The sequence below is a fragment of the Mauremys mutica genome, chromosome 1 (genome assembly GCF_020497125.1).
Source record: "Mauremys mutica isolate MM-2020 ecotype Southern chromosome 1, ASM2049712v1, whole genome shotgun sequence".
NCBI classification, from domain to species: domain Eukaryota; kingdom Metazoa; phylum Chordata; order Testudines; family Geoemydidae; genus Mauremys; species Mauremys mutica.
In genome coordinates this window covers 156,773,140-156,794,514 of record NC_059072.1, presented here as the reverse complement: position 1 = coordinate 156,794,514, position 21,375 = coordinate 156,773,140, and the positions used below count along the sequence as shown (strand labels likewise).

General features: G+C 44.2%; 1 protein-coding gene across 3 annotated transcripts in view; it reads right to left on the bottom strand.

The window, feature by feature from the left end:
- Window positions 1-4,269: 4,269 nt before the first annotated feature.
- Window positions 4,270-21,375, bottom strand: part of HGD (homogentisate 1,2-dioxygenase) — a 41,989-nt gene continuing 24,883 nt past the window's right edge. For 2 of the 3 annotated variants that reach the window (XM_045001088.1, XM_045001090.1), the window contains 7 exons: window positions 20,054-20,133; window positions 19,465-19,564; window positions 17,168-17,292; window positions 16,333-16,437; window positions 8,908-9,034; window positions 5,260-5,441; window positions 4,270-4,571 (listed from right to left, as the gene is read on the bottom strand). In XM_045001088.1, coding sequence (XP_044857023.1) covers window positions 4,440-4,571; window positions 5,260-5,441; window positions 8,908-9,034; window positions 16,333-16,437; window positions 17,168-17,292; window positions 19,465-19,564; window positions 20,054-20,133 — 851 coding nt within the window. In that variant the 3' untranslated portion in view covers window positions 4,270-4,439. Of the gene's footprint in view, window positions 4,572-5,259; window positions 5,442-8,652; window positions 8,819-8,907; window positions 9,035-16,332; window positions 16,438-17,167; window positions 17,293-19,464; window positions 19,565-20,053; window positions 20,134-21,375 lie in introns of those variants that run through there. The other variant, XM_045001089.1, reaches the window with a different exon arrangement.

The window sequence follows — 21,375 nt, the reverse complement described above, 5'->3', positions numbered from 1 at the left end:
TCATGACTTACTGCAGAATCTTCTTGTCTAACACTGAAACCAATCAGATTACAGACAGAATGTGTACAAGAGTTTTAAAAAGACATTAATTTGTGCCCTTGGATGCATATTCAGAGTTTCCGTTTAATCCATGAGAGCCACATGCATGTATCTAAGAGTAGCCTCAGGATGCATTTTAAAATTTATAGCAGGCTAAAGCATCAAGTAAGTCCAAGAAATTATCGGAGTGGCTGTCTTGTGTTTTCAGAATTTGGCTTGGACTCAGTTATGTAGCTGTATTCACTCTAATCACAAAATGGGAAACTTCTAACTTCATATTTTGAATAATTCATTAAATGGGCTGAGAAGGTTAGAAGGCTGCCTGGCTTCTTTCTCTCAGAGCAGCCAGCCTCACGTTAAACCAACTCAGATTAATGTTCCATTTTTTCCCAGTAAAACAGAAGCCTGTACTCTGGTAAATTTATCAATGATTTCATGGGATCTCTTGCATAAGGATTGCTGGATCCAATTCAGTGTGAACTCAGAGCTTTCACACTTTGACCAACCACACTTTCTCATTCACAGGAACCCCTGAATTAGTGAGACAGGAAATAAGATGTGGGTTCTAGTCTCATTTGCCATTGACTCACTGTATGATCTCGGGCAAGTCATTTCATCTCTGCTCATTTGTACAGAAGGTTAAAGAGGACACATTGTGAGGGTTTTGCGAACAAATATGTGCAAAGTCTTTTTAAAAATCTGTGGATAAAGGTGCTGGTTCAAAAGCAAAGAGCTTAGTTACAGGGCATGCTGAGAAACAGAAGTGGGCTTTTGTGCCCTTTTGCTTCCCTACATTGTGGACATAAAAGGCCTGAAAATGGTGTCTTCTCTGCTTATTCTTTACATTAGAAATACAGGTCTAATTAGGTCTCAAGTCATCCAGGGCCAATAGGACTCTGAAATCACAAATACTGAATGATTGAAAAATTGAGAGGAATTGACTTTTTATAACTTAGGGTTTTTTTGGTTGGCCTCTAGATGCTATCACCACAGTCTAAATCAGGGGTTGGCAACCTTTCAGAAGTGCTGTGCTGAGTTGTCATTTATTCACTCTGATTTAAGGTTTTGTGTGCCAGTAATACATTTTAATGTTTTTAGGTCTCTTTCTATAATATATAATTAAACTATTGTTATATGTAAAGTAAAAATTTTTAAATGTTTAAGAAGCTTTATTTAAAATTAAATTAAAACGCAGAGCCCCCCCGGACCGGTGGCCAAGAGCCGAGCAGCGTGAGTGTCACTGAAAATCAGCTCGCATGCTGCCTTTGGCACGCGTACCATAGGTTGCCTACCCCTGGTCTAAACAACAGAAAACACTTATTTGATTTAAACACCTGAGAGAAGTCTCCCTTCAGATAAAAGGTGAAAATTCTCCCAATCCACTTGAGACCTCCAAGAGGCCCTGCAGCGAGACCAGACTTGATGTTCTTGATATTACTAAGGTAAAACCCAAGCAAAACCACACGTGTGCTGCTGCTTCCTGCAACATAAGGAAGAAAGAGAGCAAGTCCCTCACAGTCTCCTTTGCTAGAAGTGGCTGAACATGCTGACTTCGACTTCTCTCCCTTTCCTGCTCCTGCTACATAGCATTCATGCCTCAAAATTCTGCTCTTCTGAGATTTGTATTTCCCATTTTGACATAAGTGAAATCTGTGCTTTTCCTCACCAATTAGTAGGTGCTGGAGCTGTTCAGCAGCTATGCAGACATGTAACCTGTCTGTGATCTGCTCCTTAGTTTATTCTCTCTCACCCAGCTCCCTCCTACGTTCTCCAATTAGGTTAAATCAAGCAAATGCAGATTATTCTCTTTCCAAAACAGTTTCTACAACAGATTCACCCTCTCAAATGACATCACAAAATACAGCTGTGGGTCAGTAAAAGGAAAGGCATGAATGCATGAAGGAAGTGGTATTTAGGGAAAGAAATAATTGCCCACAATGCTAATCTGAGCATGCTAAATGAACCACCACCTGCTGCCGCAAACTGATATGATCTCTCAGGACCAGTTTCCTCAGCTAATTGGGTCTTGAGTTGCCACACATGTAAATTCTCCCTTGCAGCTGTATTTGTTTGTTTTGTACAAATTGTTCAGTAGGGGTTGCAGAAGAATAGGGAGCATTTCCAATTGGTTTGCAAATACACATGCCTTAGCCTCTCTCTGCGTAGCTCAGAGGGAATGAGGTTACTCCCCAGGAACTGGAGTTTGGTGCTTGGAGCTAGTCTGGCCTGTTGCTTCTTTCTCATTATTTTCAGAATTCTCCAGGCTGCCTTTTCAGTTCCTTGTGAGGAGCACGTTGTGCTGCCAGTTGTTGCCTGGCTGCGGTTCAGGTGGAGATATTGCTTAGAAAAGGTAATATTTCCAATCAGAAATTTGGGGAGGAGAGTGAGCAATTGTAAAAACCCTTGTTGCATGCATAATTTGCACATAACTCCCAGTGTCAGCTATAGAGATGTGCCTATAGCAGGAGAGTTTCAAGCAGGCAAATAGTCTATGGCTCTCATGGGTCGTTCCCCCCCCCCCCCCCAAATGAGAAACCAAAAACTTTCCCTTCAGTCCCTAGAGCATTTTGGTTTAGGGTGTATCTGTGCTTGAAAGTTAATGTTGATTAAGGGAGAAGTGTGAATTTAAAGTACAATAGCGATTCCTGAACAATGCCATGTGTGGACACTCATTTGAGAACAAGAGTGCTTTGTTCCTGGCTTAATCCACTTTCAAAATTAATTCGGAACAAATCCATCTGTAGACAAGCCCTTAGCTTCACCCTGGGCCGGTTCAGTGAATTGAATCCCTCTGGCAGATTGATTGTTGGTAAACGGCCTCTTCTGAGTTTTCTATTTTAGCACAAGTGCTGCATGGTGGATATTACATAATAATACTCTGCATGTACAAAACATGTTCTAGCCAAACATCTTGTACAGGGTCAAGCCCATTGTTGGCAGTGACTAAACAAAAAAAAACAAAACCAAACCCGAGGTGTCCTGATGCCAAAGCCTGTGCTCTGCGCACTAACCCATTTACATTTCTCTTTCCCTCTTCTGGCAAATAAGTTGTGATATGCTTATGCCCCTCTTCTCAAAGTAAGGTGTGTAAATTATTGCTGACAAGGGGGCTCGTGCAACTGCTTCAATCCCTGGGCTCTCCTCTTGCTCTAGTGGACTCAACAAATAAGGCCTTGTCTACATAGGAAAATTGTACTGATTTAACTAAATTGGTTTAGAAACAGATTTAGTTAAATGGGTACAGCCTCTTGTGGGGGCACTCATTTGGTCTGAATATGCTACAGTAATTGGTACAGAATCAAGCTAAGCTGATATAAGGTCCTCACAAAGCAATGGGGAATCAAGGTTGTAACAACCAATTCACTGCATGTTAAAAAAGTTATCCAATAAAGGGGGGGGCCTTGAATCTGGGGTGTCCCATATTCTGGGTGAGTACCCTAACCACTAGGCTAAGGGAACTCTTCTTTCCCCCCCCCACCTGTTTTGTGTGCAGTTAGGCAGCCTCTGAGCATGCCTACCCTGAACACACCCTGCATGCAACTTAGGTAGCCAAACACTTATCCCTCCCAATTCATCAATTGTGCTGAGGCTTGGGCAAGAGAGACACCTGGATGCCTAGAGAGAGGCAGCAGTGCATGGGCCCAGTGGCAGAAACTTATGTGCCTATGGAACTTTGCCTGCAAAAATTCAGGCACTGAGTGAGTTTAGGCATCTACAGGGTTCAGCAGCAGCCAAAGAGTTTTGTGCATCACAGCGATGCCTAGAACTGAGATTTACGTGCCTAGGTTGCTTTGTGGATCCCATTCTTAGTGTTGAGAAACCCAGACAGAAGTTGCTGGGAAATGATAATGTGTTAGTAGGTGCTGAAGACTGGGCTGTGTGTCAGTGAAAGGGTAACCTTCCCTTGATTGGCAGTAGATCATCTGGATTTAAGACCGGACCTGGCTGGTTCCTCTGACTCCTATTTATTCTTACCCTCTCACTGAAAGATCATTCCTGGAGTATTCTTTAAAAAATCGTTGCTCCTGAGTATCCCTTTGTGAAAGATGTCATATTTTCATGAGTGTCCCGAGAGGAAGTCGACCACTATCTCACTTCAGTACAAGGCACAGATTTCACCCCACCCCACCTGCTGGGGGAGCCCCATGGCGTGGGCACTGCAGATCTTACACTTTAATTGGATACTTGAAAGCTCAGAACTGTGGTGCGGTTCAAGGCTAGATACACAGGTTTGCAAGAATAATTCATTTAATCAGTCGCTGTTGAAATGGCTGCAGTGCAATGGCGCTCGCTGTACTGTGGGATGTTTGTTCCTTTACCAGCCCTTGCCCTTGTAGGTATCACGGATTGTTTCCCATCGGTGTGACTGGCCTGGGAGCGCACAAGCAGCTCACTTCTGTTTACTTGCAGCTGGGATTAAAATGGCTTTTCAGCGGTTCCCAGCACTTGTAGTAGGTCTTATCTAGACAGTTGGAGGTCTTGAGGCCCCACGTGGTAACAGCCATGCTGAAGGAGGACTCGAACATGAAGGCCTGTTGGGAACCACAGCAAGTACATTAGGGCAGGAAGGAGAGGAGGGAATACACGCATAGTGATCATGCTTTATTAGGTATATACAGAAAATACACCAAAGGTCTAGTGTTGGCCAGACTCCAGCTCCTAGCTTCTCAGTTTGGGGAGGTTCCCAGCTGAGGCCAGCCTAGCATAACTTCTACTTGCTCAGTCAAGGGGAGAAAGCTTCCAGCTAAGACCACTAAAACTGTCCATAATGCCCAGTGAGATATACCATTGCAATGCTGGTGTTAGGCAGGTTCCAAAAGGGATTTTGGAACCTGGGAACATCCTGGAAAATCAAGACCATCCAAGAAATCCTGGGACAGGGCCTGCTGGGGACCATTCTCTAGAGCGAGTCATTGGTTGGTCTGAGGAACTGGGGGTGGAGGGGAGTGTGCTTTTGTCCCCAGAAGATGAGGCCAGAATTTCTAAAAAAGCTCAGCTCCCCCTTTAAGTGGCCAGATTATCAAAAGAGCTCAGCATGTTGTGTCACAATGCGGGAGCTGAGCACCTAAACTCCAGCTCCAATTTTGGGTGTTCAGCACTTCAAATATCTCCCTAGACAAACTTCCAACCAGGAGAGCAAGGGTCTGAGCTGCGTTTCCGAGACCCATGTTGGTATGATGTGCTGCTGCAGTCATTTTACTTGCTCTGTAGGGCTCTTACCATGGTCCCTTCTGCAACTCTCTCGGGCTCTAGCCTGACTTTGCTTGCCTTCTCAAAACACTCAGCATCTGGCCCATGGGGTGTCATCATGCTGTGTAGGCTGGCCCCTCCTGGCTGGAACCCTTCTTCCTTCGCTTCATAGTGCCCTTTGATCAGCCCCATGAACTCGCTCATACAGTTCCCTATAGAAGTGGAGACACAGTCGCTGTTACAATGCAATACCGTTTCCAGTCATCGCGGCGTGGCGGCCATCCCCTTGAAGATCACAAACCAAGTAGGGCTGGACCAGCTCAGTATTTGGATCCGTGACCTCCAAGCAACTGCAGGGGTGCTGCACGATGTAGTGTTGGTGAGCCAGTATGTGGGGCTCTTAGGGCTGCTCTACATGCAGGTTTTGTACCACTACATTTATATGGATTCAGAAACCGATATAGTCAAAGCAGTACAACCTGCTCAGCTGAATGCAGGTACGCCAGTATGTAAGGAGTTCATACTGCATACCAATATAAGCACCTTTAAACCAGTGTCACTGCATCCACACTAGGGGGTTGCACTGCTTTAATTATATTGGTACTAAAAGCATGTGTAGAGAAACCTATAATACTACTTTTGTGTCAATATTAGTATCACTCTTTTGGAGATGGGGAAACTGAGACAAAGAGATCTGAAGTAACTTGCCTGAAGCCACAAATTAGGCCAGTGACAGAGCCAGGAACAGAACCCAAGCCTGCTGATGCCCACTCCAGTGCTTTATGCACTAGGTCATATTGCTACACATTTTTGTACAAGCTGTAAGCCACCTGTGTACTCTAACATCTTGTGATATTGTTTCATTCTTTTATACTCACTTTATCTTCTTGGTCATAAAAGGCCAGTCTCTCTCTCATGGTTATGGGCCAAATTTTGCCACCGATACTCATGATGAGCACTAGTCCCACTGAAAGCAATGCAGTAAGCTGTTATGGAATAAGATCCCATTCGTGTAAAGGTTGCTGAATTTGGCTCTTGACTTCTCATTAAGGTATGTTCTTGTCTCTCTAAAGTATGTATTTTAGTCCCAGTTCTGCAAACAACTACCACTTGTAGTACCCACTCACCTCAGTAGATTTGACTCTAATGGGTCTACTCAGTGTAGTTAGTAGTATGCTTGGCTACACATTTTTGTGAAATCAAGCCATATGGCGGTAGCTGTGTTCTTTACATTTCCATTTGAATCAGCAGTGCACCCTTTCTTCAGTGCAATTCAGGGGATGAAGCATTTAATTACAAAACTACTTTTGCAAAAATATAGGTAGCCTATATCTGCAAGCAGATGTTCACTACTACTCATTCTTAATCTGCAGTATCGTGTATGAATGGTTTACTGAGAATTTTTCATATGGACTGCATTTTGGAGGCACTGGTATTACACAGAAATGTAAGATGTTACATAGGTGGAGCTAAGGCTGAAAAATATATCATAGGAAGGCTGGCCTAGAAGTTAGGACACTCGTTTGGGACTTGAAATAACCCAGGTTCAATTCTTGGCTCATCCACAGACTTCTTGTGTGACCATAGGCAAGTCACTTATGCCACCCTGTGCCTCAGTTCCCTATCTGTAAAATGGGAAAAACAGCACTTCCCTCCCTGAGTGGGGTGCTGGGAAGACAAATACATTCATGATTCTCAGACATTTGGATACTACAGGGATGAGGGTCATATAAATACCTTCAAAGACAGAGAAACAGCCCATGTAGTAAAAGTCTCTGTATGCATTCATACACAGGGGAAAGTTAAGGTTGTGTGAGAAATTGTAAGTTTTTCACTTCAGGATCTGAGTACCTAACTGTGCAGTCTTCATGTTCTCTGAATACAGGTTTTTGACAGGACTCAAGAACTGACAAAGGTAAAAGGCTAGATCCCATGTCAAATGTAAGAGAAAGAACTGCTTAAACCCATTATCCCTCCTCAGTGGTGCTGAGCACCACAGATTTCAATGGGATTTGAAGATGTTCAGCATTTTGCAAGACTGGGCCCTTCCTAAGCAAATGTAATGTGTTCAGAGAGCCACATTAGACCCTATAATTCCACAGGTGAAAAACAATCCTATAAATATGAATTTAGTGTTTCACAGACACACTCTCAGTGACCTGGCGTAATTGGTGTCTAGCTGTTTTCTCTTTCTTTCATAATTTGAAACGAGAGCAGGAGAATAAGCCAAGGACTTGCCTCTGGGATTTATTCAGATGGATGCAAAACTGCCCATTGTGCTGTCAGGGGGCTGGGTTTTTATAACAAAAATCCCCCGGGTGTCCTTCAGAACTAAGTCCAAATAACGGTGGGAGTGGGAGGGTGGAGAAATTATTACACAAATGTTTTAAGATGAACACAATAAATGTCTGATTCTTTTTAAAGTGACTTTAGTGCTATCATAGGTGTGGCAGTGACATCCCTGGAAACCAAGGCTTCTTATTTATAGGCACAGCATGGGCAGCAAAGCCAGGCTTTCCCCACACTCTTTCCTAGCAAGGTGTTTCCTCCATGTCCACAAAGGAGAACTGCTTGGGGTTGGGAGTAAATGAATCTCTATGGTGCATTCAGTCCTTGGCCCCTGTCCAGGGGCAGCCAACAAGGAGCCAACAGTGATGGTGGTGGAGGATTATAGTTCCTCCATGATGTAGTCACCTGCCACTAGGAACAGGACTGAGAAGGACACTGGTTCCAAATCTCTACCTGTAAGCGCCCCAGATATTGCTGGGGTAACAACAGCACCACTTTCCAACTAGATACACATGAAGTGGTGAAGAAAGATGGCTTTGTGGTTATGGCACTGGAGAGGAGCTCAGATCATCTAGGGTCCAGTGCCAGTTCTGACACAGACTTCCGGTGTGATCGTGAGCAAATCACTTAACCACTCAGTGCCTCAATTCCCCATCTATAAAATGCTTTCTCCCACCCTTTGTCTCTCTTCCCCGGTGCGATTGTAAGCATTGGCGGGCAGGGACTATTTATAGGGTACATCTACACTGCAAATTAACATGCAATTATCGCTTGGGTAGGTACACCCATGCTTGCTTTAATTTAGGTAGCGCAGCTAAAAATAGCTGGGAAGATAGGGAGGCACAGATTCCGGTGTAGGCCAGCAACCTGAATACATATCCATGGTCCCCTGTGGGGCTGTACTAAGGCAGCTAGCTTGCACTGAAGCCCAGGCCACCGTGTCTTCACAACTAACTACTAATGTTACCTGCTCTACCTAGATTAAAGCTGGTGTGGGTCTTCCTTCCCATGCTACACTCACACCTTCACTTGTAATGCAGACATACCCTTACTAAGCATTTGCACAGTGCCAGTACAATGGGGACCCAACCTTGGTGAGGTCACTAGGTGCTTCTCTAACACAAATAAACGTACATGTGTAACCATAAACCACGTCACCTCCTGTACAGTTGTTCTCGGCTGCTGTAAATGGGGACAGCTTTCCTTTGGTTCTTGCCCCAAGAAAGACTGGCTGGCTGCAAGTGGCCCACATTAGCTGAGTGAGAGGATACAGGCAAAGCCATCTTTCTCCTTGTGGCTCCTGTGGAGAACAGGAAGCGTGGCTTGTTTGACATCCCCCCTCCCACCCCGACCCGCTTCTCAAGTGTAACTGAGTAAGGGCAGACATACTGTGGTAATAAGGTGGCCGGAAGGTGTTGTTTGCTACCCCCCATCGGGGTGGGAAGATGACAAAGTCAGCAAGAGCCACTCCAGGTCGGGTTGACTTGGCTGTCAAGACAGTGAAAATAGACGGGTCCTATAGAACAAAACCAAACAGGATGGCAAATCAGAAAACATGGCTAAGTTCAGACCTGTCAGTTCAGCTGCATCCTGTGAGCCACACCTGCCAATTCAGCCTCTCACCCTCTGAAACACTTTCATCACCTGCATTTTAGAAGTGGTTAGGAGGGCGAGTGGGATTTCTTGGCTGGCGCAAGGCCATCCATGCTCCGGATCCCATTCTGGGCATAGGAGGAAGGAGGAGGGATAGGCTGCTTCCTTATTTGGCTGGCCTAGAAGAGCTCCAATTCTTGTTTCTCCCATGACAAGCACTCTGCCACCCCTGACCTTCCACCGTCTTGTCAGGGTTCTACCGAGTCCCTCACATGGCTGCAGCACTGACTGCAGAGAGGAAGAGGGGCTGTCCTGAGCCCAGAATGCTGCAGCACTTCCTCATCCCGCAGAGGATGCTGGCTTCAAGGGAGACCATACAGCTCTGCTCCTCTCCTTTCGCCCAAGTGACCCTAATATGGCAAAACACAACATTTCCAATAAGTTCCCAGAATGTATTGGGGACAACTTTTTGTTTCAGAAGGTGGAGGAAGTAACCAGGGGAACAGCCATTTTAGACTTGATTCTGAGCAACAGGGAGACGTTGGTTCTGAATCTGAAGGTGGAAGGTAATTTGGGTGAAAGTGTTCATGAAATGATAGATTAGAAATGATAAGAAAAGGAAGGAGTGACCGCAGTAGAATAAGGATAATGGACTTAAAAAAACCAGACTTTAACAGACTCAGAGAACTGGCAAGTAAGGTCCCATGGGAAGAAAATCTCAGGGAAAGAAGAATTAGTAAGTTTCTCAATGAGACAATTGTCAAGATTCCCTCCCCCACTCTGAACTTTAGGGTACAGATGTGGGGACCTGCATGGACCCTTCTAAGCTTAATTCCTAGCTTAGATCTGGTAACGCTGCCACCAGCCAGAATTCCAGTGTCTGGCACACTCCCTGTCCCCGCAAAACTTTCCCCTCCCTGGGCTGCCTTGAGGCTTTTCCACCAAGTCCCTGGTGATACCGATCCAACCCCTTGGATCTTAACACAAGGAGAAATTAACCATTCCCCCCTCTTTTCCCCCACCAACTCCTGATGAGTCCAGACCCAATTCCCTGGGATCTTAAAACAAGAGAGAAAAAAATCAATCAGGTTCTTAAAAAGAAAATTTTTAATTAAAGAAAAAGAAAGGTAAACATCATCTCTGTAAAATCAGGATGGAAAATATTTTACAGGGTACTTAGATTTATATAGCCCAGGGGAACCCCCTCTAGCCTTAGGTTCAAAGTTACAGCAAACAGAGGTTGAGAAAACAAACATAAGACTAACACGCCTTGCCTGTGCTACTTACAAGTTTGAAACATGAGAGACTGATTCAGAGAGATTTGGAGAGCCTGGATTGACGTCTGGTCCCTCTCAGTCCCGAGAACGAACAACCCCCAAAACAAAGAGCACAAAACAAAGACTTCCCTCCACCAAGATTTGAAAATATCTTGTCCCCTTATTGGTCCTCTGGTCAGGTGTCAGCCAGGTTTACTGAGCTTCTTAATCCTTTACAGGTAAAAGAGACATTAACCCTTAACTATCTGTTTATGACAACAATATTAAAGACACAACTGCATACTATCCTGATGTGAAGAAAAGATAGGAAGAATAATAAAGAGGCCAATTTGGCTCCATCAGGAACTCTTTAATGATCTGAAAATCAAAAAGAAATCCTACAAAAAGTGGGAACATGGATGAATTGCTAAGGATGAAAACAAAAGAATAGCACAAACATGTTAGGGACAACATCAGAAAGGCTAAGGGCCAAAATGGGTTACATTTAGCAGGGGACATAAAAGGCAATAAGAAGAGGTTCTTTGAGTACATTAGGAGCAAGAGAAAGATGAAGGAAAGTGTAGGTCCTCTACTTGGAGGGAAAGAGAGCTAATAACTGATGGCATCAAGAACCTTGAAGTGTTTAATGCCTGTTTTGCTTCAGTCTTCACTAAAAAGGTTAATAGTGATCAGATACTCAATACAATAACAACAACCAGAAGGAAGAAATGTCAGCCAAAATAGGGAAAGGACAAGTTAAAAAATATTTAGATACATTAGATGTATTCAAGTTGGCAAGATCTGATTAAATTCATCCAAGGGTTACTTAATGAATTGGCTGAAGCAATCCTGGCACTGTTAGCGATTATCTTTGAGACTTCCTTGAGGACGGCTGAGGTCCCAGAGGAGAAGGACAAACATAGTAATTATCTTTAAAAAGGGGAACAAAGATGACCTGGGAAATTATAGACTAGTCAGTTTAATTTCAATGCCTGGAAAGATACCTGAACAAATTATTAAACAATCAATTTGTAAGCACTTATAGCATAAGAGAGTTTAAGGAATAGGCACCATGGATTTTTCAAGGACAAATCATGCCAAACCATCCTAATTTCCTTCTTTGTCAGGGTTAATGGCCTACTGAATGGGGAAGCTGTAAATGTGATATATCTTGATTTTAGTAAGGCTTTTGATAAAGTGTCTCATGACAGTCTCATTAGCAAACTAATGTTGTGGTCTAGATGAAATTACTATAAGATGAATGTGACACTGGCAGGCCATGTACCAGCTCACGACAAGGTCCCCATGTCTCAACTGAACATTGACCAATACAGAGCTGGAATCAGTCTGGCTCACCTGTGTGTTAGTACTGTTCAAATAGGTAGTAGAACTATAAGAATGTGTTTAGTCTTGAATTGAATTGAATTGAATTGAATTCTTGAAGGAGGAGAGGAATAGCTCAGTGGTTTGAGCATTAGCTTGCTAAACCCAGGGTTGTAAGTTCAATCCTTTAGGGGGCCACTTAGGGATCTAGGGCAAAATCAGTACTTGGTCCTGCTAGTGAAGGCAGGGGGCTGGACTCAATGACCTTTCAGGGTCCTTTCCAGTTCTAGGAGATAGGATATATCCATTAATTTATTTTTTTTATTTTATTTAATGCTTGTGAGTTGCCATATGCATTGATCTCACTTACATCTGTATTCCATAGTGTAAGGTAGTATTTGAACAACTGTATTGTGAGCCTCTGTGCCTGTCTACATCACCAGATAGGAGAGAGACATTAACTAGTATGAAGAGTTGATCTTCAACAGAAAGTGTTACAGCCTTCCCAACAGGAAAGGTCCATCGATACCAGATGGACTATTGTGGAATGTTGGAAATGGAATTTCCCTATATACTGTCAACAAAAGACTTTTGTTGTTCTGCCATCCTGCCCATGCAGATGAATCATGCAAGTGGATTCCTCCCATCTGCTGAGTTGGTAGCTCAGAGCATATTACAGGAGAGGGATAAAACCTCTAACAAGAAGGAACTGATTATGTTGATTGGACTCTGGGAAGCAAGGTTTCTAGGCATAAGCATGAGATCCCCAGCTGCTTAGCCTGGGTTAGCCCTAAAGGACATACAGAGTTTGCTGAATATAGAAGCTTCTATCACCTTTTGAAACTTAAGATTGGAACTCATTTGGGTATCTATGTTTACTTGCTTTAACCTTGTAAATAACTCTCTGGTTTTCTTTTCCTAGTTCATAAATGTTTAAATAGTTTATTATAGGATTGGCTACAAGTGTTGTCATTAGTGTGAGATCTATGGTGCAATTAATCTAGAGTAAGTGACTGGTCCTTGGGGACTGGGAGTAACCTAAATATTGCTGTGATTCTTTGTGTAAGGGACCATCTATCTGAGTGGTGAGATAGATTGGAATAGCCCAGGGACAGTCTGTGACTCCGTGTTAAGGCTGTTATAGTGACTGAGCAGTCTACACTTGATAACTGGTTTGGAAATCTAAGTATAGAACTCACAACCAATTTGAGGTTTGTGCCTAGTTCCTAACGGTCTGCTATGATGTTGATACTCACGCTTTTGAGCCACTGCAGGCAGTGTTACAGTGGGTGCACAGCTGGTTGGAAGACTACATTCAGAGTAGTTATCAATGGTTCGCTGTCAAATTGGAAGGGCATATCTAGGGGGTCCCTGCAGAGGTCAGTTATGGGTCCTGTACTATTCAATATTTTCATTAACAATTTGGATAATAGAAAGGAAAGTATGCTTATAAAATTTGCAAATAACACCAAGCTGAGAGGCAGGGACTTGTAAGCACTTTGGAGGACAGGATTGGAATTCAAAATGATCCTGACAAATTAAGAGAATTGGTCTGAAATCAACAAGATGAAAATGAAGAAAGACAAGTGCAAAGTACTGCACTCCAGGAAGGAAAAATCAAATGCACAACTACAAAATGGGGAAAAGCTGGCTAGGTGGTCGTACTGCTGAAAAGGATCTGGGGTTTATAGTGGAGCACAAATTGAATATGAACCAACAACGTAATGCAGTTGCAAAAAAGGCTAATATCATTCTGGGGTGTATTACCCGTAGTGTTGTATGTAAGACACGGAAGGTAACTGTCCTCTCTATTAAACACTGGCAAGGCCTCAACTGAAGTACTGTGTCCAATTCTAGGCGCTGCACTTTAGGAAAGATGTGCACAAATTGGAGAGAGGCCAGAGAACAATAAAAATGATCAAAAGTTTAGCAAACCTGACCTGTGAGGAAAGGTTAAAAAAACTGGGCACGTTTAGTCTTGAGAGAAGACGACTGAGGGGGACCCAATAACAGTCTTCAAATATGTTCAAGGCTGTTATAAAGAGGATGGTGATCAGTTGTTCTCCATGTCTTAGTGGACTTAATGTCTTCATGGCTTAATCTGCAGCAAGGCAGATTTAGGTTAGAGATTAGGAAAAGCTTCCTAACTGTAAGGATAGGTAAGCACTGGAACAGGCTTCCAAGGGAGGCTGTGGAATCCCTGTCATTGGAGGTTTTTAAGAACAGGTTGGACAAACACCTGTCAGGGATGGTCTAGGTTTAATTAGTCCCACCTCAGTGAAAGGGGCTGGACTTAATTACTTCTCAAGGTCCCTTCCAGCCCTACATTGCTATGATTCCCCTCACTACAGAGACCAGCTGAAAAAAAGAGTGAAACTGAGTGAGGAGGAAGCAGAAATGGAGAGAACACACCAACCCCAGATCTGATAGAATTATACACAGTGCCCAGCGCAGCATTTGCCAGGAAAGTGTGTGCAGGGAGAATCTATGGGCTGATGAGAGCTGGGTTGGGGCATCAATCTAGAGACCTGGGAGTGCAGCCTGCAGGAGAGCATGGCCGCTTCTTGGTGGTGGCTGGATGAAGATTGTGCTGAAAGGGCGGCAGGGTGGGGTGGGCTCAGTATATTGAGAACTATACTTGTCTGTGGTAATAAAACAGCACTTTGTCCTTACCTAGTTTTAGTCTGAAGAACATTTTACAGACACAAATCAATAAAATCCTGGTGGTTCAGCACTATCATCCCCTTTAACAGATGGGGAAGAGAAGTGATTTGTTCAAGATTGCACAGTAAGGCAATGACAGAGCCCAGAAGTCTTGACTCCACAACTCCTCCTCAACCCTTTCTGTGAAGTTTACTGAAGACAAGAACATCCAATGGACTAGGAACTTCGCCTTCCAGCCCCTCATGAGGTGGGAAATGATTATGTTCCTCCTTTTTACAAGTGAGGAAATCGAGGCACAGAGAGATTGTGACTTGCCTCAGGCCACATAGTGGTTTGGTAGCCTAGCTGGGACTGGATTCCAGTTGGATTCCCTGGGCTTTCATCACAAGATCATTCTTTCCTGTGGCACGTTTAACTGGAGTCTGAGCAATGCTTTCTGTTGGCTGCCTAACTAGAAATTCTCCATTCTCACATGAAGACGCAATGCCAAGAGATAGTCTAATGAAAACAAATATTTCACTGGGCCGGTTCTTTATAAGAGAAGCCGCTTGCATTGATTTTGGCTTTTGTTACTTTTCATTAGCATTATAAACTATTACAGTGAAAGCTGCCAATTCTTCAAATACAGTTACAGCCCTGGGCTCAGGGGACTCAAAGGAAACACTCGGCAGAGTCATTTTCTAACTATGAGAGGTGAATCAGAATGAGAATTTGAGGCAGAATTCTCTTCTCTGATTTGCACAGTGGACATCAGCTCCAACTGTCAGTTCTCCTTGTAGGCGCAGAGTTCCCTCATTGGGCCATGGTGTAAAGCAATGTTTAGCAAACTGGGCCACAGTCAGCGATGTGTAAGCATCTGCAGCACTTGTGCCCCTTTACACCAGGGCTGAATTGGACTCAGTGTAAAAAGCAGTAGTGATTTCCCCACCCTCGCCTGCTTGTTTGTCTCATCCACCTGTTATGTCTTGTCTCTCAGAGCGCAAGCTCTTTGGCACTGGGACTGGCATTTTTTATATGTTCATATAGTGCCTAGTACAATGGAGTTCAACCTGGTTGTGGACTCCAAGTGCTCCCACAACAGCAATAATAGTAATTAATAATAACTATATAATATTACTGAAAGACAGCTGTGGTCCAAACGCAGCAGGGACACACAGTGCTTTCAGCAACATGCCTGGTGTAAGTCAGTCAAAAACAGGAGTTAAGTGATAAACTAGACTAAGTCCGATCAATTTAGCAGGTGTGCAAAAGGACTGTACCTTATATTCCCCCCTTTACCTATTCAAGGTATAACAGGAAAAGCAACAATCAGGAGGGTGTAAGATTCCCTGATGTAAGGCCTGAGTTCCCTCCCTGTTACACCAGTTTCACCCAATGTAAAACAAGTGTAATGGACTGGAGAATTGGGCCCACTCTGTGTGGGAACTGTCTTGCCTTGCACAGCCCTGTTCAGTGCTTCCCCAGCTCTTCTCAAGGAGACTGAAAGTCACAGGTTCTTGAGATGCCAACGTGGTGCAAGCTACACAGACTTGCCACTGACATCTGTTTTCTAATTCACCAGTTACCTGCTGTGCATCTTACACTGCCATTTACACCACTGCCGGATTAGGTCCCAACTCCAAGGATTTACAGACATTTGTTTCAGGCTGAATTAGACTTTGGCCTTGTGGTGTGGCAAGCAGAAGACTGAGATGAAGAGGCGGGGTAGCGTGTTGCAGGAGACTGGGCAATAGGAGTGTCCCAGGTTCTATTTCCATCTCTGCCACTGACACATTGTGTGGCACTGGTGAAATTAGGTCAAAAATTTCAAACTTAGGTACCCCAGTTATGCTCCTAAATCTTTATTTAGGCTCCTAATATGAGACCTAATTTTTCTGTGGTGTTGAGCACCCACAACTCCCAATGGCTTTAGATTTCATAGGTGCCAATTTCATTGCTCCACCTCATACATGCCTATATTGACAGCCTTAGAACTTACCACGTGGTCAAACGCAACAGAATTGATGACCATAAAGTTATCCAGATTGTATTTGTATGGTGTGTAGTTCCCATGCCAGGCCACCACATTGAATGGGGAGAAATCCTATCAAATCAAGAACAAAGGCAGCAGAGGATTATCCCCAGTGCTCTCCAACATGCTGCTAACATACAGGGCACTGCTCTGTAATTCAAAACACATTCAGTGTTAGTAAATGGTGCCTGATTGACAGCCTGGAGACCGAAGCCCCCTCTGTATCCATAGAATGGGTATTGCCTGGGCAGTGGCAAGGCACGTTCCACCTCGCCATACCCTGCCAATGGGCCTCAGTCCTGCCCCGTTTCTAGTGATGAGAGGGGAGTTCGGTGTCCAAGGCACATTTACTCCTTGGCTTCACTGCTGACACCACCCATAAGGAAATAGTTGTAATGGCAATTTTTTGTGATGGGAACACCTGCCCACTAGAAATTAGACCAATGGCCTCCCACAAAAACACACTCCTGCCTTTTCACATAGGCCACTGAATAGCATTTGGAAGCAGTGAGGTAAAAATCATCACCTAGAGGCAAAGAATCACTAACTTCAGAGTCAAACAATTCTTTAAGAAACATTTACTATGGATGGAGAGCCTTTTAATGTGCCAACAAACAACGGGCTCAATCCTGCTTTCATTTAACAAAATGGGAATTTGGCCGCTGACTTCAGTGGGAGAAGGATTGGTCCCCAAAGTTCTTTGCCATGCTGGTAAATAGTACATCCTACAGTGTGCACTTATTATAACTAATAGAGCTTCAGTGTGATCCAGTCTTTGTGAAAAGGACTCTGATTTCCTTACCTGTTGGGCTGAAAACAATTTGCCCTGGTACTTGCTGATCACTGTGTAGTCACCTGCTACTTGGCGATCTTCATACCAGGCAACTGGCACTAAGAAATCTCGTGGGTTAGCCAGACCATTGGCCCCTCAGGTAGAAAAAAAAGAAAGTAGCAGGATTATAGGTGATATCTTTACAAAGTTGGGACTGTTGTCCTTCCCTGGTTATACCAGTGCATTTTTGGAGTTTGAATGTACTCCATAAAGAGGCTTATTGTGCCCAACAAAACTATTTACCTGTAATCTTTACTCTCAGACAGGGGTCACTGTTACACGCCATGGCATTTAAGTCCATGTTCCCATCATGAGAATCAGACAACTCTCACAGCTCTGATTACTACACTGTTACACACCCTCAATAGTCGGGAAAGTTACCTTGGGGTGGCAGAAGACGGATTAGACATCAGGGACTTTCCATTCCTGGCTCTGTCACTGACTGGTTGTCTAACCTTGGGGAAAGATCTCTAGAAAGTCATCAGGCACTAGCACATTTCTGGATGTGTGGAAAATAATAATAAAACGAGGCTAATGGTACTTATTGAGTTTTAGGTGTATTGTAAGAGTTAGTTAATGTCTGTAGAGCATTTTCAAGTGTAAAGCACCATATGAATGCTAAGCATTCTTCTTCTTCTCATTATTATTATTGTTATTATTACTTTGACTTCCTTGGATAAAAATGCCAGGAATATACCTGCTGCTGAGGTTTAACAGTCAATACTTTCCTCCAGCTGTCAGTTTTCAAGTGAAAAGTGAAGTTAAACAAGAATAAAATATAAAGCATCATGATCTCTGGGGGGAAGCTGGGTGGCTGGTAGGGAGAGGATCTCTTATAATTACTACCTCCTGAAAAGAAGAATTGCAGGCAAGTACAATAATTTTCTTTTCTCCAAAAAGAGAATGTTAGAATAGATTTCTCCCCTCTCGGAGACTCAAAAATTCCAAAGATGTCTCTGAAAAAAGCTAACTAATGAAAAAGCTTGTTACAAATACATAGGCAAAATAGTATAAATCATATGAAACAGGCACTGACTGCAACGACAACATGAAATCACCGTATCCTGGCTGGAGTACTACAGTTAAGGGTGCCAAACAATCACTCTTATAATCTCATTCCACAGGACCACAGGACTGTAGTGCATGCAGTGAACAAGGCAAAGGATCTGCAGAGCACACATCACACAGGAGGGGGCATTTTGGTTGTTTCTGGCCAAACAGTTGCCAGTTACATAGTTCTCCAACTGAAGAGAGAAGACTACATTTGAGACCTGGCTCCTATCCTTCCCACTTAATGATCTCCAGTTCCCACAGCAATTTCCTCTTTGGAAGAATCCTTTCTGGGTTCTTGTCCCATGCGTCGGAGATGGGGGAAGAAAATCTGAGACTCCTCCTCTTCGTCCTCCATCCTCTGAGAACACAATGCAAAGCTGAAGACCTTCTGTAGTTAGAAGGGTATGTGGACTTTTGGCCTTGTGTACTTGCACTAACAAGCACTTACACACACTAAGCAGGTACAGTAACGGAGCACAAATGGCTGGTTACCCAAATTGCAGGTGCAAATGCTGGTCTGGGCAGGCAGATGCCAGACGCTGGCTGTGCAGCAGGTATGCATACCTTTAATGCAGCTTCCCTAGTGCATGAAACTTCAGAAATTTAGCCCTACATTTCTAACTATAGTCACAGAGCTAAATTTTTCTCTCAGTTACACTAGTGTAAATCCAAAATACCTCCACAGAGTCAGTGGAGTGACTGATGTATACCGGTGCGGCTGAGAGCAGAATTTAGCCCAATGTCCGTAAAAGGAGTTTCAAAAAAACAAGTAGATCTATAAAGATCTAAAAGGCCAAGAGCATGTTTGGAATGAGCCAGCTGGGGGACAAGACTGGGATGGGAGGAATTTCTCTACTCCGGGGGGATCAGGGAATTAATTGCCTTCCAAGTGTTTCGTTGGGAATGGGGGCTACTCTGTGAAATGATAGTGTCCATTTGTCAGGGAGCAACTGAAGAGCATCTCCAGGACTCCTATTGAGCATCTCATACTGAGGCTTCAAATTCATTCTTAGCAGAGAGGCCTCTGAAATTTTAAGCCTTCCTATGTCGTAAAAGGGAGTTTGCTACAAGAAGAGGATGGACCTGGCCTTCTGTATCCCATGTGAATGGAAAGCCTGGGGAGGAAGGAGGAATGGATTTTGGTTCGCAGTCCCTTGCTCTTGTAGCACTCTGGCCCCATGGAACCCACTGTAAACTTGATGGTGAATCTTTACCAATGGGTCCCAGGTCAGGGAGCTCGAAATGCGCGCCATACACCTCCAGGATGTAGCCCCTGGTTTCTCCAAACACCTCCACACTGAAACGCATCCCTTGCTAGGAGGGAAAAAAGAAAAGTAGATCTCAAGAGCAGCTCAAGATGGTTGTTACAGCCAACAAGAGGTTCATGCAGAGGTGGCCAATGTGCAGCTTGTGGGCCAAATGCTGACAACTGACTTCTACAAGGTGCCCCCCCAAGGCTGCCCTCAAGTTTAACATGGTGGCATGGCTTGCTGGGCCTACATATCCCAGCATGCAATGCTAAAACCGGATTCAAGCAGCTCATGCCATACTGTATGCCTCTCTATTAAAGATTAGGGTGGCTGTGACTGGTGCACTGTACACAAATTAGGTCAGCCCAGGGGTTCGTGGCAAGTTCCTAATGCAGCCTCTGCTGAGCAATGTTTAAGGTCTCCTGAGTTAGTCCAGCTCTCTGGGGTTCGACTGAGGTCGAGCAAAACTCACTGTTTCAATGTCAGCAGCGTGCTTTTGGAGGTTCCCTCCAAAAACAAGCCAGCAGGAGGTGTAATCCTGCCTAGTCCTCACCTGAATGACACAGATCTCATTGGACTCCACCAGCAATTTGCCAAACTCGGTGGTGATGAGCAGCTTCCCTTGCTGTGGCACTGTGGGAAGGGAACATAAGCAGAGGACATTGAGGAACTGGAGGGTTTTCCTGTCACCAAAAGTCACAGTTTAGAAGCTTCAATCTGCACATTCATTCTTCTCCCCGGTATGCTACCAGCCTCCTAGGAAGGCTCCTGATTCTCTTAGCTGCAGATGCACTCTGTTCTTCCTGCCTCCACTATCAACCTCACACTGTGGCCTAGGGAGAAATGTTGTCTGTAAGCAGCAAACAGACGCAGACTAATGTTGCAGGCAAACAAATTGCTCAGACAGAAAAAAAAGTACAAGAAACATGTTCTTTTGTTGTTCAAAGAAGCAACTGCTGATGAATGATGCCAGATTGACCGCTCTGTATCCACAGAGCAGGCTGCAGTAATGCAACTGTGCTTCTCACTGCTCTCCAGCCAGCGGGATCACCTTGAGGGGTAAGACGCAAATTCAGCCTTCTTGAGCCATTCAGTACTTGGTCTCAGGTTAAACTGACAACAAGAAGTCCAGTTAATGACAGCTGTGATTGGTTTATATATCCACTAAGAACTGGCCTGAGTTCCTCACATTCATTTCACCTAAGGGCCAGTGAAGAACCATTAGATGGGAGCAGTGGTTCAGTCACAAGGGCCCAGCTCCTCAAAAATATTTAGGTGGCTAACTCCCATTGAAACCAAAGGAAACAAGGTGCCTAAACACCTTTGAGGATCTGGGCCTAGCAGCTGAGGATGGATTTAAATTAGAGACCTAGATGCGAAAGGCTCCATATGCCAATCCCCAGAGCCAGCCAGTCAGTTCCTCTTCCCTTGTGCTTACTCCACTAGGAGAATAAATTAATTTTTGAGTGGTAGTGAGTCCAAACTTCTGAACTCTGAGAATACAAAAAAAGGGGGACAGAGGTTACTATTGCGCTATACCTCAAGACAGTGGTTCGGGGGATTACTCAACACATTCTCTCACGTGAGGAGCCTCTCCCCCTCACCAAAGATGTAAACTGTGTCTCCAAGGGCTACAGGATCCTGCTTTCCCACGTGGTTGCCCCTTCACTTCTTTGATACACAGCAGAGACCCAGTATGATTCACTTCCCACTCTACCACAGCGGGGGCTTACGGTCTTTAGTTAACCTTTGCATTCATTCTCTTGAATGTACTGGCTCAGGAGGGCCCACACTGTAACGGGAAGGCCTGTAAATTCATGCAGTGTGTCCTCTCCCTTTCACCTCCTGCTGGGGAGAGAGCTGAAGAACTGTAGT